The 16,527-nt window shown below is 51.0% G+C and overlaps 1 protein-coding gene across 1 annotated transcript; it reads left to right on the forward strand.

Annotated features, from left to right (window-relative positions):
* Window positions 1-14,645: 14,645 nt before the first annotated feature.
* Window positions 14,646-15,053, forward strand: LOC150029576 (uncharacterized). The gene has a single exon (XM_090296077.1). The coding sequence runs from the start codon at window positions 14,646-14,648 to the stop codon at window positions 15,051-15,053; it is 408 nt and encodes a 135-aa protein (XP_090152203.1).
* The last annotated feature ends 1,474 nt before the right edge of the window (window positions 15,054-16,527 follow it).

The following is a 16,527-nucleotide window of genomic DNA, read 5'->3' on the forward strand; positions in this document are numbered from 1 at the left end:
ATTACAGTTAAGAACTTTGTAAGTAAGAACAAACACGAAGAGCTTTACAATGTTTTTGTTAAAACAGTTTGGAGGGGGCACTCTTTTTTCCCTAAGGAGGGTTTTTAATGAGGCCGCCCAATAAAGAAGAGTTTTCAAAGTTTAAAGTGTTTTAGATTGCATGCTTGTTGTTTTCCGAAAGTTTTGAAGAAAGACCTTGTCACTTATATGTGATTTAAGGCGAGTTGGAGTTATGTTGCATGCTTTCTAAAAAGTTTTCTAAGTCCCCATCGTCTTTCGGCGATTGGCGGCATCAGTTAAAGTTTAAAGTCCTCATCGTCTTTCAGCGATCGGAGGCACCAGTTAAAAGACCTCAACGCCCTCGCGCGTCCCGAGGCGAGATAAAGACCTCCTTGCTGTCGAGCGAGTGCAGGCGAGAAAGAGTAAAAAGTCCTCAGTGCTTCCAGAGGAGAGAAGATGTAGCCTCTGGGGCAATGTGGAGGCACCAGTAAAAAGTCCTCAGTGCTTCCAGGGGAGAGAAGATGTAGCCCCTGGGGCAATGTGGATGCGAGTTAAAGACCTTCTCGCCGATGAGCGAGTTCAGGCGAGTTAAAGACCTTCTCGCCGATGAGCGAGTTCAGGCGAGTTAAAGACCTTCTCGCCGATGAGCGAGTTCAGGTGAGTTAAAGACCTTCTCCCCGATGAGTGAGTTCAGGCAAGATAAAATCCTTCTCGTCTCGAACGAGTTCAGGTATGGTGTAAAGGGTGGAAAAAGTTTGGAGGGTGGCTAAGGTAGGTTCGAAGAGAACGCCCAGCCACCCGATTCCTTGTTCTGAAGCTCAGGGAGGTAGAGAAGGATCCGAAAGGCGCCTCTACCCCCAGATGAGGGAACAATGGCCAAGTTGTGAGGGCAAGAGGAAGCTGGTATCGCCAAGACTCTTTGGCGACCAGGAGAAATTCAAGCAATGACAAGAAGCAAAGGCCCGTTTTGATAAGGCAGATCAGGTGAGCCGTGTCTTAAGCCATTAGTTGGGTTGAAGCTCGTTATTTGAAAGCTGGTTTCGCGCTGAGTTTCATTACCTTAAGGTTACAAGTTGTTAGAATGTTATCGTTCGAAAGTTGATGGTTCGAAGCAGTTAGTGTACAATTGCGCTCGCGGAGTTGTTAAGTTAATTTCGTCTAAGAGAGTTATACAAGGAAAATAAAGTCAACAGAAAGATCATGTAAAGGAGCAAGAAAGGTCATAACATAGTGGCAACAGTTCAAAATACATGTGCAGAAAAAGGGAAAAATTTATTACAAGTAAGTACGTGTAAAGGAGAAAGCATAGAAATAAGGGATGGAGGGAAGCAACTAGTCTTCAGAAGGAACAATCTTCCCGTCCACCACCTCGTTGTTCAGCGACACCATCGAGAGATCCAAATCAGGGTACTGGCAGGCGAATTGTTCCAAGGCAGCGTCGAACCCAGCAGCGAGGATCTGGGCAGAGCTCAGCTCGAGTTCTTCAATCTGCTTCTTGAGCCCCTCGTTCTGCTGTTTTAGCTCTTCAACTTGTTTCTTGAGTTCTTCAGTTGTTTCCCGAGCTTGAAGGAGGTCTTCAGCAACCTTCTTGGATTCCGCCTGCGCCTGGGCCAGCTTTGTGGCGATCTTCCCATTTTCCTCTTTGGTCTCGGCGAGTTTGGCCATGGTGTCGTCTCTCTCCTTTTCAACTTTCCCCAAGAAGACCTCCCGATCTGCTGACCTCTTCTCAAGGGTTTTTACCTTGGCGGCATCTGCTTTGATCGACGCCTCCAGGTCAGCCACCTTGACGCGATAGGGGGACCATCTTGCTCTCCAGCTCGATCTTCTCTTGAGCTAAGAGTTGCACCTTATGGCGTAGATCGGTGGCCTCCTTGCGCGCCACCCGAAGCTCGGTGCTCATGGCATCCTCCACTCGGGAATGATCGATCTCCGCCAGCATAAGGTTGCAGGATAACTTCTCCGCCTCGATCCTTATTAGGCGATTTTCCTCTTGGAGCACGGAGATGTCATCCTGGAGCTTCTTGCTGGAACTCTCCACAGCTTTTGATATGATGGAGGGGAAATCCTCTGCCATCATCTTGAGTTTCGCTGAGAAGGGTTCCCACACCCTTTTGACCTCAAGGGAGAGGTTTGCTCGTGGAAGCGCTGGGGGAGCCTGTTGCTGGTTCTCGCCACCACCTTCTTGAGTTGGCTGTTGAGTTGGAGCTTCTTGACGTGGTGGCGACGAGGGGGACTCGGTGATGATGATAGGCGAGTTGTGAGCGCCTTCATTCCCGCCTGGTGCAGCTTCAGCAGTTGAGGCTGTTGAAGGAGGACCCCCTCCAGCAGATACATATGGCGTGGAGGCGCTCGGGGGGTTCTCCATGAAGTTGGGCTCAGCAGCCTCAACCACAGGAAATGCCGCCGCCAAGGGAATTGCTTGGACTGGCGATGTGGGAACGGGGGGAGGAGGCAGTGTTGGAGGTGGAGCTGGCGAGGAAGGTGGTGTTGATGTTGGAGGAGGAGGTGAAGAAGGCGCCACCCTCTTTCTTTTGGTGATGAGGCCATCTTCAGTTGCCTCATCGTCTTCTTCATCCTCATGGACCACCTGAGGGGTTTTCCTCTTTGGCTTCCTGAGGATGAGCTTCTTGCGTTGTTGGGCGAGCTGGGCCTCTGAAGGGGCTGGACCTTTAGGGGGCGATCTGCCCTGGGCAGCGGCGATCTCCACCACCGAATTGGGAACGGTCTGAGAGCCCGACGCCAACCCATGGGCTCGGGCGAGCGCCCTCAATTCAGCCAGTTTTCCTTTGCCCAACATAAGATCTGCATAATACGAAGGTGTACAGGTCAGCTCAGAGACAAAGGTGAACACATGAGTAAGTATGCAAGTGAAGCAAACAAGTGATGCAGAAAATAAAACCCAAGTCTTGTGCACGACAACTAAAGGCAACCGTTGATGAAGCCACGTGTCGAGCGATTGGGAGAATGTTTGGTGGAGCGTCAGGAAAGCAGAAAGTACAAACGTTTGGAATTCTGCGCCAGCGCCACGTAGATCGGTAGTGACGTGACTCCTTTAGTCTTTTCGCTGGACAAGTCTTCGCTTAAGACTGGGGGGCTTGTGTACCGCCCTGGTAGTCGGAAGTGATGACGTGGCATCGAGCTATTATATAGGCGTGTTGGATGGGACACCTGGCTGGCAGAAAGGAAGGAAGTCGGGGGGCTCGCGTAGTCGCCAGTTATTAAGTTGGCGTGCTCCGATCTCCAGCATACCTAAACCGGCGGTCACCGGGTTGAAGATGAAGTCGCCAGATGTAAACCCAGGCGACCAAGTGATTTGAGATCGCCGAAACAAGGACATCGCCGAAGATGAAGGCAGAAGGTCTTTTCCCCAGCTGGCCAGAGGATGAGCTCGGGAGATAGCACACTTGAACATATACAGTGAAGCAGGTAGGGCAGATCATGAAGGCGGCCGGCGAGACCACAGGGAAGGTGTGTACGAAGGCACCCGAACTCGCCATCCAGAAGAGATCACGCTCCAAAGCATCTGTGCACTGAGGATATCATGCATAAGTAACTTAGCCAAAGAAGAGTCAGAAGTAGCGCCCAAGTCAAGGATGCTCCAGATGATGGCACGTGTACAGCTGGATGCGAGCCACGTGTCCAGATGTATAACTGCCTGGAGAGAGAAAGTGCCCAGGTATATAAGAGTTTCCCACGAACTTCTGAGGTACGCACGCGTTTAGATTACTTCTTTACAACTGCGAGAACAAGAGTACGCTGAGAGAGAACTTGTCACGGTTCCTTAGAGTTCTTGAGTTTTACTCTTAAGTAATTGGTGGTTCAGTCGCTGACTTGGGCGTCGGAGCGTGATCGGCCGCAGCGGGGCCGTTTCGTCTTTTGCAGGTTCTTGAGGTGGATCGCGGTGAAGGACGGAGGCTAACACGGCGCAGAAGTCGATCCAAGTTTGACGAGGCAAAGCTCCAGCGTTTCGGTCAACAGGCAGGATCAGTTCTGATCACCATTAGGCGTGAAGAGATTAAAAAAGTCATCCTCGCCGTGAGCGAGTGTAGGCGAGAAGAGATTAAAAGGTCCTCCTCGCCGTGAGCGAGCATAGGCGAGAAGAGATTGAAAGGTCCTCCTCGCCGTGAGCGAGTGTAGGCGTGAAGAGATTGAAAGGACCTCCTCGCCGTGAGCGAGTGTAAGCGAGAAGAGATTAAAAGGTCCTCCTCGCCGTGAGCGAGTGTAGGCGAGAAGAGATTGAAAGGACCTCCTCGCCGTGAGCGAGTGTAGGCAAGAATAGATTGCAAGACCTCTTTGCGTAAGCAAATTGAGGCGAGATTACAAGTCCTCAGTGCATCCAGGGGAAGAGGAGATGTAACCTTGGGCAAGTTGAGGCACCAGAGAAAGTCCTTCTCACCCTCGAGTGAGTTTAGGCAAGAACAGATTGCCAGACCTCTTTGCGTAAGCAAATTGAGGCGAGATTACAAGTCCTCAATGCATCCAAGGGAAGAGGAGATGTAACCCTGGGCAAGTTGAGGCACCAGAGAAAGTCATTCTCACCCTCGAGTGAGTTCAGGCAAGAACAGATTGCCAGACCTCTTTGCGTAAGCAAATTGAGGCGAGATTACAAGTCCTCAGTGCATCCAGGGGAAGAGGAGATGTAACCCTAGGCAAGTTGAGGCACCAGAGAAAGTTCTTCTCACCCTCGAGTGAGTTCAGGCAAGAACAGATTGCAAGACCTCTTTGCGTAAGCAAATTGAGGCAAGTTTGAAAGTCCTCAGTGCATCTGGGGGAGGAGATGTAACCCCTGGGCAAGTTGAGGCATCAGGAAATGTCCTTCTCACCTTCGAGTGAGTTCAGGCGAGGTGAAACTGAAGAGTCAGGGGGGTTGATGATCTTATGTATGGGAAAGGAAGGTTGGTAAAAAAACTTTTCCCCTTGAGTGAGGCGTCAATATTGACCTAGTATGGCCAGTTAAAGCCTCCACGCTTGCAGGCGTAGCGAAGGTAACGAATTCAGGTGTGGGGCAAAGGGTGGAAGAAGTTACAGGGTGGCTGAGGTAGGTTCGTAAAGGACACCTCACTACCTAGACCATTGCTCCGAAACTCAGGGAGGTAGAGATGGATCCGAAAGGCAGCTCTACCCCCAGATGAGGGAACAATGGTCAAGATCAAATTGTCTCAGATTAAAGGCTTAAGGAAGGCAGAGGGGGATCCGTTGAAGGCAGCCTTCCCCCCGGAATGAGCAAAGTTGATAGCTCAAGGTATGAGGCAGCTCCGCAGAGGATGCCTTGGCAATTAAGAAGAAAATAGCATCCTTGGAAACCTATGCCTTTGTGGTTGAGGCTCAAAAGAAGAAGTACACAGTGAGAACTAAGCTAGAAGAGTTTCGGGCGATGACGTAGAAATGTGCATAAAACTTAGCAGTTCAGACGAACGTTATTCCGGATATTAAGATTGACCTAAGCCTACTGCCCAGTAAGTGATCTTGCATTAAGTATTATTGCTACGAACTAATAGTTTGTTCAGTTAAGTTGATTTTCACAGAATTAAGCACCAGTTGGTGCTAAGTTGATTTCTTAAAGGAAAGAGTTAGTCGGTTATATCAGATGATTACACAACAGATAAAGGCGAAACCATGTGTATATGAGTTAAAGCAGCTCGGATAAAGAGAAAGTCATTACAAATACATCCATTATGCATAAACAAAAGATGAATATATAAGTTTTTCAGAATGTTTCAAAGCAAAGTGGCAAATGGAAATGTTAATATGAAGGTACAATTTTGCCATCTACCACTTCGTGGCAAATCGAGAACTGAGAGAGGTCCAAGTCGGCGTAAGCGCAAGCGAACTGCTCTAAGGCCGCGCCAAACCCTGAAGTCAAAACGTTTTTGGCGCTGAGGTCGAGTTCTTCGATTTGTTTCTTTAGCTTTTCGTTCTCCTCAAGCGCCTGGGCAAGTTTCGTTGCAGACTCGCTTAGCTCCTTATCTTTCTCGCCCAGCTCCTTAGCTTTTTGGTCTCTGTTAGCTTCAACTTTACCCAGAAGGTCCTCCCTCTCGATTGGCTTGGCCTCGAGCTTACTCATGTGGGCCTGGTTAGCCTTGAGGGCCCCCTCCAAGTCAGCTATCTTTTCCCTCTGAGGCACGAGCCTGCTCTCGAGCTCGACGACCTCTAAAGGGTTTAGCATTAAGCTTTTGGCGTAGCTCAGCGCTGCTTTTACGTTCGCTCCGCAGCTTGTCCCTCAGGGCGTTCTCCAACAGTGAAAACTCCAGTCCCCTCATCGTCATATCACACTTAAGTTTTTGGACTTGGGCCCTCGCAGTGCTAGCTTCCTCCCGTTAAAAGCGGTTGTCGAACTCGTATTGGCTCAAGGAGTTCCTTAGAGCCTCGCCCATCATCTTGTGAAGACGTTTCTCCATACACTCAGCAGTTATGGTGCTAAGGTGAGCGGCGTGGGCCTTCAAGAATTCCTCAATGGGGGTTGGGAGGGCCGGGATTGGAGGAGGCGTTGAGGGTTGGTTCTCACCACCACCCTCATAAGTTTGGATGGCAAGGGGAGCATCAGGGCGCGGTGGTGAGATGGTTGGCTCCACTGCAGGTTGGGGGGATGATTGAGCATCCACAACTTGCTCTTGAGCGCCCCCAGCAGCCGAGGTGTTTGATGGGAGAGCATCCGCAGCGCTCTCGAAGGGTGTGGAGGCGCTGGGGGGGTTCTCTGCATAGTTTGGTCTCGTGTTTTCAATTGCTGGTGGCTCAGTTGTGGTTGCTCTTTTCCTTTTGCAAACAAGCCCATCCTCAGTGCTCTCGTCCTTTTCTTCGTCTGATACCACTGTAGGATTCTTCCTCTTGGCCCTTTTTGGTGGTAGCTTTTTCCTCTCAAGGGCAGGAAGAGTGGCAGGGAAAGGTGAGCCCACTGGAGGGGACTCGCCCAGGGCGGCAGCAGCTTCTGCAACTGAATTCGGGATGGCTTGAGAGCCCGCCGCGAGTTTGTGACGTTTGACTATAGAGCATAGCCTAGCCATGTGCTCCTTCCCCAACATCGTATCTGCACAAAGAGATCAATGTCTGCCAATCAATACAGTCCAAGCAATTAATAATAGGAAAGCAAGCAATGGGAATGCTAGTGCATGAATCAAACAGCCAAGAACAAGTGCAGATCAGTGTAATGCAAACAAATTTGATAGAGAGTAAAATGGACTTAACACAGAAAGAGAGATTCGAAGAAGAAGGGAGGGTAGACCTATGTGAAAGTCTAGTTGACTTTCAGCGAATTCGAACTTGATGATTGATGATCCTGCCGGTTGACCAGAACGCAAGAGCCTCGCCTCGTCAAAGGTATTCTTCCTCTGGATCGGCTTTGCACCACGCTAGCTTCCTTCCTTCACACCTCGATTCACCTCAAGAACCTGCAAAAGACAGAGTGGCGCCGCTGCGGCCGATCGCGCTCCGACGCTCAAGTCAGTGACGGAACCAACAAAACTCTAAGAGAAAAAAAACTAAGAACTCAAGGAACCGTGCAAAAACTCTCTCAGTCACTCAAGTATTCTCCAAGCGTAAAGAAGTGTTCTAAACGCGCGTACCTCAGAAGTTCGTTAGAATCTCTTATATACCTGTGCACTTTCTCTCTCCTGACGGTTACACATCTGAACACGTGGCTCGCATCCAGCTGTACACGTGTCACCATCTGGAGCGTCCTCTGCTTGAGCGTCACTTCTTACTTCTTCAGGTTGTTCGACTAAGTTACCCATGCAAGGAGTAACTCGGTGTATAGCTGCCTTGGAGCGCGATCTCTTCTGTGTGGCGAGTACGGGGTGTCACCATGCACACCTTCCCTGTGGTCTCGCCGGCCGCCATCATGATCTGCTTCACTTGCTTCACCGTGCATGTCTTGGTAAGCTGTTCCCTGGCCTCAACCTCTGGCTAGCTAGGGAATGATCATCTGATAACTTCATCCTTCGCACTCGTGCCCTTTGAAACCCTTGAACAAGCTTTCCGGATCCTTCGGCGATGTCCCCCTCTCGGCGATCTCTGACTATTTGGTCGCCTAAGCTCACACACGGCGATTACGACACAAGCCTGGTGATCGCCGGTTTAGACATGCTAGAGATCGGAGCACGCCAACTTATCGATTGGCGACTACGCGAACTTCCCGATGTCCTTCCCTTCCGTCAGCCAGGTGTCCCGCTCAACTCGCCTATATTATCGCTTGCTGCCACGTCATCACTCCCGACTACCTGGTCGGTACAATTGAGAAGGAGGCCAAAGTGATGTTGGAGGAGGCAACTTCTTTCCAGAAGTTGCACAAGTCTTTGTCAAGCTCCCCTATTTTCTATGGATTCCTAGCCTTCCAAAAATTGTCCTTGGACTCTTTCTTCCCCTTGTTAACCCAGTACAAGGGGAATCCATCAAGAAGGGTAGGGTCCCGATCGTTGCAGCACACGCGGACAAACTTGCCCTTCCAGTCTTTGTAGGATTGCTGGAAGATTGAGAGGATGGATCTCCCAGCAATCCCATTAAGGCTCACCCACAGACGATCCCCTGGTTTCTTAGCCTCGAACAGAAACAAGAATACATCTACAGAGGCTGGGTGGCCTAGGTGTGCACAGATGATTTGGTATGCCCTGACGAACGCCCAACTGTTGGGGTGCAGCTGGGCGGGGGCAATGTCAAGCTCAGTCAGCAGCTCCCTCTCAAAGCGAGTAAAGGGGAATCTGAGCTTGACCTTTTTGAATACAGTTGTGTAGTCGAAGCAAAAGGGGTGGCCATTGTTCCCTTCATTGTCAGTGCAGATAGGTTCTCCAGGAAGGCAAGGGCGAACGGCCACCTTGTCATCATGTTCTTTGCTAAAGGAAAGGTGGGCCTTGTCTCCTCCCTTCAAATGAAGGACATCTGCTTCAGTGTTAATAGAGGAGGTCTCACTCAGCAAGGCTGGAGGAGCCCAGGGGTATAGTAGTTTGTAGTCAAGGGTAGGGCGTACAGTGGCACTGGTTTGCGGAGGGGTTGGTCGCGGTTGGTTGGGTCGAGAGGGTGCAGGTCTCTCAGCCCTGCTCGAAGGGACGCTGGAATCCCCAGGTGGGTTACGAGATGTGGAAGGGTTTCCTGATGTACCGTCCCGTCCTCGGGCGTTGACCAAGGGTTAGAGTCAACGCATGGTGGGGCCCCTCAAGAGACCCAAGGAAGAGAAGTCAACAGGCTGATCGCTCGGGTCATTGCCTCGCTGAGGCATCGCCCAAGAGAGGCAACGCCCAAAAAAGACATCGCCCGAGAGGCTTCGAGCCTCGACCATACAGAACAGTAGTAAGAAGAAGAGAAAGGTGGCTTCAAGGCCATAAGTCTAGCACCAGAGGAGGATATCCTGACCCGTGAAATACCCGTGCCACCGTTGGGAGACTCTGGAACAGATACGGCCCATGAGAGGGCCATAACCAGGGGAGAACCACGTGCATGGTACGAGGAAAAGGTGGATCCACCCCCAGGGCAAGTAACTAGTGATTGGGGCGCATGAGTTGGCACCCAGAAAGTCAACCCACGTGCCAGAAGCACTTCGCAGGAAAGAGGGCTCACACGATGGAATAACCCTAAGTTGGGTTGCGGTGCTGTGGGACCCTCTGCACAGAATAACGATTAAATCAGAAGGGCACGTGGCAAGGCACACGTGCTCATTAAAGGTTTCAACGAAAGTTTGCCAAGGTACGCGTTAATTCAGTTAAGATTCGAATGTTCCAAGGAATGTTTTTATACGCTTTCAATGCGCCTTAACGCGTTCTTAAAGATGAGAGGTGTATAAAAGGGGACCTTGGGAGCATTTGAAAGGGATCAGATTTTTAACCTAATACACACAGATACACAGCGCTAACCCTAGTTGTCATCGCAGCGCACTCACAGTGAGCACAAGGCAATTAGGGCAACACAGTTCTAGTTACACAGCTTCAGACATTAAATATTGTTTTTTTGATGTTTCTCGCTAGCTGACTTGATCGTCGGAGACCATACGGCCACGAGGGCGCCCCTTTGTTCACTTCTTTCAGGTACCCGTGGACGAAGCAAGACGAAGGTGCCCTAGCTCGTAGGGGCAAGCCACGCGCAAAGACGATCCCGGTCAACCGGCCGGAACATTTGGCGCCCACCGTGGCGCCGATCTAAAACGTCAGTCCCACCACGCAAGTTTCTCAGTTCCAGTTCTTAAAACCTAGATAAGTTGAGAGAGTTTCCAGAAAACCATGACCACCAGACCAGCACGCGCTAGGAGTGAAGAGATGACCATGCAACAACTCATGGGCATGATGAAAGGGCTGCAGGACGCAATGGCAGCCTCGAAAGCGGAGCAAGAGCGCATGCAGGCGGATCTTGCAGCTTCTCAGGCGAGAAACGATGAACTCCACCGAGCCAATGAGGAGTTACGTCGCGGATGGCGCGATGTAGACGAGCTTGAGACTGCCTCCCCACCTAGGGAATTCACAACGCCGTTCTCACAGGCGATCTTAGGGACAACAATCCCCAACACGTTCACAGGGCCCAAGGTAACCTTGACAGGAATGGAGGATCCCGAGGCACACCTCACGGCGTTCCACATGCAGATGATGTTGGTTGGCGGCTCTGATGCTGTAAAATGCAAGCTCTTTATGAGCACTTTGACTGGGATGGCCCTGGATTGGTTCATCAGCCTCCCAGAGGGTCACATCACGTCCTTCGCACAGCTCTCACGACTATTTAGAGATCAGTATCTAGCCAACAGGGCCCCAGCCCCAGTCCCATACGACCTTTTCGACATGAAACAATTCCAAGGGGAGATCCTGAAGGAATACATAAGTAGCTTCGGAGCACAGGTGGTAAAGGTGGGTACCACAGAAGAGCCCATGATCGTGTACGCATTCAGGAAAGGGGTGTGTCCCGGATCTTTTAGCAAATCGCTCAACCGCAGCCGCCCCAAAACTTTTGCTGAAGTGAGGCGTCGGGCGGTAGAGCACATTGCCTCGGAAGGTGAGGCATATGAGAAGTGCACGATTGCCGCACCTGCGCGACCAAGGGCGCAGATACGCACACAACCTGCTAGGGTCTACGAAGCTGCCACAGAGAAAAGGAACTCAGACAGGAAGCGCACTTACGAGACAAGGAGGGCCCCGCCAAGGGGTCGAGCCGAAGGAAGGAGAGAGGGAAGTAGACCACTAAGGCCCAACTTTGTGGTGGAACTCAAAGACCTCATCGTTGTGCCCAACATAGCCGACAGGTTGAGGCCACCCGTGAAGTCTGACAAAATTCTGGGGCCTCACAAGGAATCATGGTGCGAATTCCACGAGGCGTTTGGGCACCATATTAACAACTGCTTGGTGCTGGGCTATCAGTTGGACGAGCTTGTGAAGAATGGTTTCTTGAAAGACTATCTCGCTGGGTCCACCACGGCCCCAGTCCCGGCGACGCCAGAGGAAGGTCAAACGCATGAAGTCCCAACTCACGGAGAAGTGCACACCATCTCTGGAGGAGGGCCCACTGCCTCTCAACGGAAGAAATATGTGAGGTCAGTGAGTATGATTGCAGAGGAATTTCCAGACGACCCATGGCAGTCAGATCTCATTTTCACAAGGGCTGACCTGCGGGATGTGGTCCCGCACGACAATGACCCAGTGGTCATTTCAGTAGTCACGGCAGGAAGGAAGGTGCATAGGGTTCTCGTCGACCAGGGCAGTTCCGCAGATGTCATGTTTTGGTCAACTTTCAACAAGCTACAGTTGTCCCCCGACCTTTTGAGACCCTATACTGGATGCTTGTATGGGTTTGCAGATAATCCAGTAGAGGTACGAGGCTACTTGGAGCTGAGGACAACGTTCACTTATGGAGCAGCATCACGCACCGAGAACATCCGGTACTTGGTGGTCAACGCCAACTCAGCCTACAACATTTTGTTAGGAAGACCGGCTTTGAACAGATTGAGGGCGGTGTCCTCCACGCGCCACATGAAGATGAAGCTACCAGATCTTAGTGGTAAGGTAATTGTGATCAAGTCGGATCAAGAAAAAGCCCGTAAGTGCTATGAAAATAGCCTAAAGACAAAGAGGGGTGTGGTCATGGTGATTGAGCGACCATTCATTTCAAATTCGCAATTTGAGTTAGGACCGTTGGAAGAGGCGACGCCCGCGAAGCCCACGCCGGTCGAAGCTACCTCAGGGGCGACGCCTATAGAAGAAGCACATACCGAAGTAAGGAACGGCGATGCCTCGCCGATGGAAGGAGTACACGGAGAGGCCTCGCCCACAGAAGGAGATCCAGAGGATGCGATGCCCGATGTATCCGTCGGGGCGACGCCTACAGAAAAACACATACCGAAGGAAGGAACGGCGATGCCTCGCTGATGGAAGGAGTACACGGAGAGGCCTCGCCCACAGAAGGAGAGCCAGAGGATGCGATGCCCGATGCATCCGTCGGGGCGACGCCTATGGAAGAAGACTCCACGAACGAGTCTCTTACAGAGAATGTACGGAATGAGCAACCCCGACCAGAAGATAACATAGTAGAAAGGCAAATAGGGGGTAAGGTGTTCAAATTAGGACGCTTGATGAGCCAAGAAGAACAAGAAGAGGTAACTGCAGTAATCTCACGCCACCTACATGCTTTCGCGTGGACTGCGACGGATATGCCAGGTATTGACCCGGACTTTTTGTGCCACCATCTCACCATGGACGCAAAGGTTCGCCCTGTGAGACAAAGAAGGAGGAAGTTCAACGAAGAGCGATGCCTCGTTGTGAAGGAGGAAACACAGAAGCTGCTCAGCACCGGACACATCAGGGAGATACAATACCCTGAGTGGTTAGCCAACGTAGTTCTAGTGAAGAAGGCGAACGGGAAGTGGAGGATGTGCGTCGACTTCACAGACCTGAACAAGGCATGCCCCAAGGACTCGTACCCATTACCCAACTTCGACGCATTAGTGGACAGCGCCTCGGGCTGCAAGATGCTAAGCTTCTTGGATGCGTTCTCAGGCTACAATCAAATCAAGATGCATCCCAGGGACGAGAGCAAAACGGCGTTCATGATGGAGACATGCAGCTACTGTTATAAGGTAATGCCGTTTGGTTTGAAAAATGCAGGCGCCACCTACCGGAGGTTGATGGACAAGGTCCTTGCACCCATGTTGGGAAGAAACGTACAGGCCTACGTGGACGACATGGTGGTAACTTCACACGAGAGAGGGCGGCACACAACTGATCTAAAAGAGTTGTTCGCTACCATATCAAAGTACCACCTCAAGTTGAACCCAGAAAAGTGCGTCTTCAGCGTGGAGGCAGGAAAGTTCTTAGGGTTCATGCTCACAGAGAGGGGGATTGAGGCGAACCCTGACAAGTGTGCAGCCATCATCGCCATGAGGAGCCCCACCTTAGTGAAAGAAGTTTAACAACTGACAGGGCGAATGGCGACATTATCGAGATTCGTATCAGCTGGAGGAGAGAAGGGCCACCCTTACTTCCAATGCCTCAAAAGGAATAGTCGTTTTGCGTGGACAAACGAGTGTGAAGCAGCGTTTCTCAAGTTAAAGGAGTACTTGGCGACGCCACCTGTGCTTTGCAAGCCACAAGTAGGCGTCCCCCTCCGCTTGTACTTTACGGTGACTGAGTGGGCCATTAGCTCTGTGCTGGTCCAGGAACAAAACCAGGTGCAGAAGCCCATTTACTTCGTAAGCAAGGCCTTGCAAGGCCCTGAATTGAGATACCAGTCACTAGAGAATGGCGACAGCAAAGGGAATTCCATGTAACCATCGCTCCCTGAGTCAAGACACGGTGAGGGCACCCTGCGTCAGTACTTATGCAGCCTCGCCAGATGAGGAAAGGGGTGTACAGGTATGCACTTTGGAGGAAGGCGACACCTGGATGACCCCTTACAAGCGATACCTAGCGGACGGAATCCTCCCAGCAGAGCCAGAGGAGGGCAAGAGGATCAATTGGAACGCCGCCAGGTACACCTTAGTGGATGGGATATTGTTTAGGCATGGGTTTACGCACCCTATCTTGACGTGCGTAAGCGGCGACGAGTGCACCAGGATAATGGCCGAACTTCACGAAGGTATTTGTGGGAACCACGCGGGAGGAAGATCTTTGGCGTCCAAGGTGATACGTGCAGTTTTCATCTGGCCAACAGTAAGAGAGGATTGCGTGCGATACGCCCAGCATTGCAAGTAGTGTCAGATGCACGCTGATTGGCACAAGGCGCCGCCAGAGGAACTGAGATCCATATACAGCCCATGGCCTTTCCATACTTGGGGGATTGACATCCTAGGTCCATTCCCATTGGCGATAAGACAGATGAAGTACTTGATTGTTGCCATCGAATACTTCACCAAGTGGATAGAGGCCGAACCAGTAGCACAGATCACCGCACACAAGGTACAACACTTTGTTTGGAAGAACATCGTGTGTCGTTTTGGGGTACCAAGGCGTCTTATTTCAGACAATGGCACCCAATTCGCAAGCCAACAATTGGGGAAGCTATGCACGGAAGTAGAAATCAAGCAGGTGTTTGCGTCAGTCGAACACCCCCAGAAAATTGGGAAGGTCGAGTCAGCAAACAGAGTTTTGTTGAGAGGTTTGAAGCGCAGACTAGAGAAAGCTAAAGGGGCATGGGCTGAAGAGGTGCCAAGTATCGTATGGGCTTACCACACCACGCCTCAATCCTCCACCATGGAGACAACTTTCAGCTTAGTATATGGATCGGACGCCATGATCCCGGTGGAAATCCACGAGAGCTCGCCCCGCTTCCTAGCGGAAGAATCCAACGAGGAAAGGAGGGTGAACCTGGACCTAATAGACAAAGCCAGAGAAGAGGCGAAAATCAAGGCAGAGGCTGTGAAGAGAAGAGTGGAGCGGCAGTATAGCTCCAATGCGAAGCTGCGACAATTCCAGGTTGGTGATTTGGTCACGAGGAAGGCTCATCCTTACGAGCTAGAAAATAAATTGTCTCCCAAGTGGACCGGACCGTTCAGAATAACCAAAGCCAAAGGGAATGGTTCGTATAAACTAGAAACTTTAGAAAGGAGCCCCATTCCACGTAGTTCGAATGCGGCAAATTTAAAATTTTATATCAGTTGATGTTTTTCCAATCGAAGTTTGTAAAGGGGACACTCTTTTTCCCTCCCGGGAGTTTTTTTAACGAGGTCACCCAAATAAAGAGAAGAAAAGTTTAAGATATCCCTACCTTAGTTTTTCCCTTTCATGTAAGATCAAAGATTAAAGAAACAAAGACAAAGATAAGGCGTCGCCAAGGTAAGGTGTCGCCAAGATAAGGCGTCGCAAAGATGAGGCGTCACCAAAATAAGGCGTCGCCAAGATGAGGCGTCGCCAAAGTAAGGCGTCGCCAAGGAAAGGCGTCGCCAAGATAAGGCATCGCCAAGAGGAGGCGTCGTCAAAGACGAAGCACAACCGAGATGAGGCGTCGCCACCAAATAATCAAACGGAAGTCGAGATACCAGGTACGTCAGTACGAGTTAAAATCCGGGCGCTTAGTCCTTGATCAGGGGTTAAGGGATTCCTTCGGGACACCCCCTCCTCAAGTAGGAACAGCTAGCCCCGGTATCAGATATCAGTACGAGTTAAAATCCGGGCGCTTAGTCCTTGATCAGGGGTTAAGGGATTCCTTCGGGACACCCCCTCCTCAAGTAGGAACAGCTAGCCCCGGTATCAGATATCAGTACGAGTTAAAATCCGGGCGCTTAGTCCTTGATCACGGGTTAAGGGATTCCTTCGGGACACCCCCTCCTCAAGTAGGAACAGCTAGCCCCGGTATCAGATATCAGTACGAATTAAAATCTGAGCGCTTAGTCCTTTATCAGGGGTTAAGGGATTCCTTCGGGACACCCCCTACTCAAGTATGAACAGCTAACCCCGGTATCAGATATCAGTACGAGTTAAAATCTGGGTGCTTAGTCCTTGATCAGGGGTTAAGGGATTCCTTCGGGATGCCCCCTCCTCAAGTATGAACAGCTAGCCCCAGCGTCCGATGTTTGGAACGTTGCACCGTGGTGTTTTAGACACTCCGCGGACGATACGATACTATTGTTTAGACCTCCCCATGGGCGTGGGCACCAGGGCGTGGTTTTTGCCCCAAAGTATCTAGACACGCTGAGGACACCCAGAGCAGGTCTCTCCTCGAGTGTAGACACCCAACACAGGTAGATAAGTCCACCACGCCTTCGAGCGATGTCAAAGCCACAGAAGAATAGGTAAGTCCTCCTCTTCCTTGAGTGATGTCGAGGCCAAAAAAGAAGAGACTCCCCTTTTCATCCTAAATCGATGAGAAAGTCACTACTGCCTTCGGCTACGAGTGCCTTGGGCCCAAGAAAGGTGTACCAGCCGGATCATCAGGTATGATGACGTGGACAAGAGAAGGGTAGGCGGTCAAGAAGTCAACGTAGTCGCCGCATGTAGAAGCGGCGTTCTGCAATGTACGTAATCGGTTCTCGTCGAGACGTGTCACTATCCGAGAGAAAGACATCGCCTAAGCTGACATCGCCCAAGTGGACATCGCCTAAGTAAGACATCGCCCGAAGTGTCAACCCGAATGACG

This window comes from Phaseolus vulgaris, chromosome 1 (assembly GCF_051622355.1).
Source record: "Phaseolus vulgaris cultivar YP4 chromosome 1, ASM5162235v1, whole genome shotgun sequence".
NCBI lineage: Eukaryota > Viridiplantae > Streptophyta > Magnoliopsida > Fabales > Fabaceae > Phaseolus > Phaseolus vulgaris.

Coding starts and splice junctions, on each gene's coding strand:
- LOC150029576 (XM_090296077.1), top strand. CDS start 14,646: ATGGAGACAACTTTCAGCTTAGTATATGGATCGGACGCCATGATCCCG.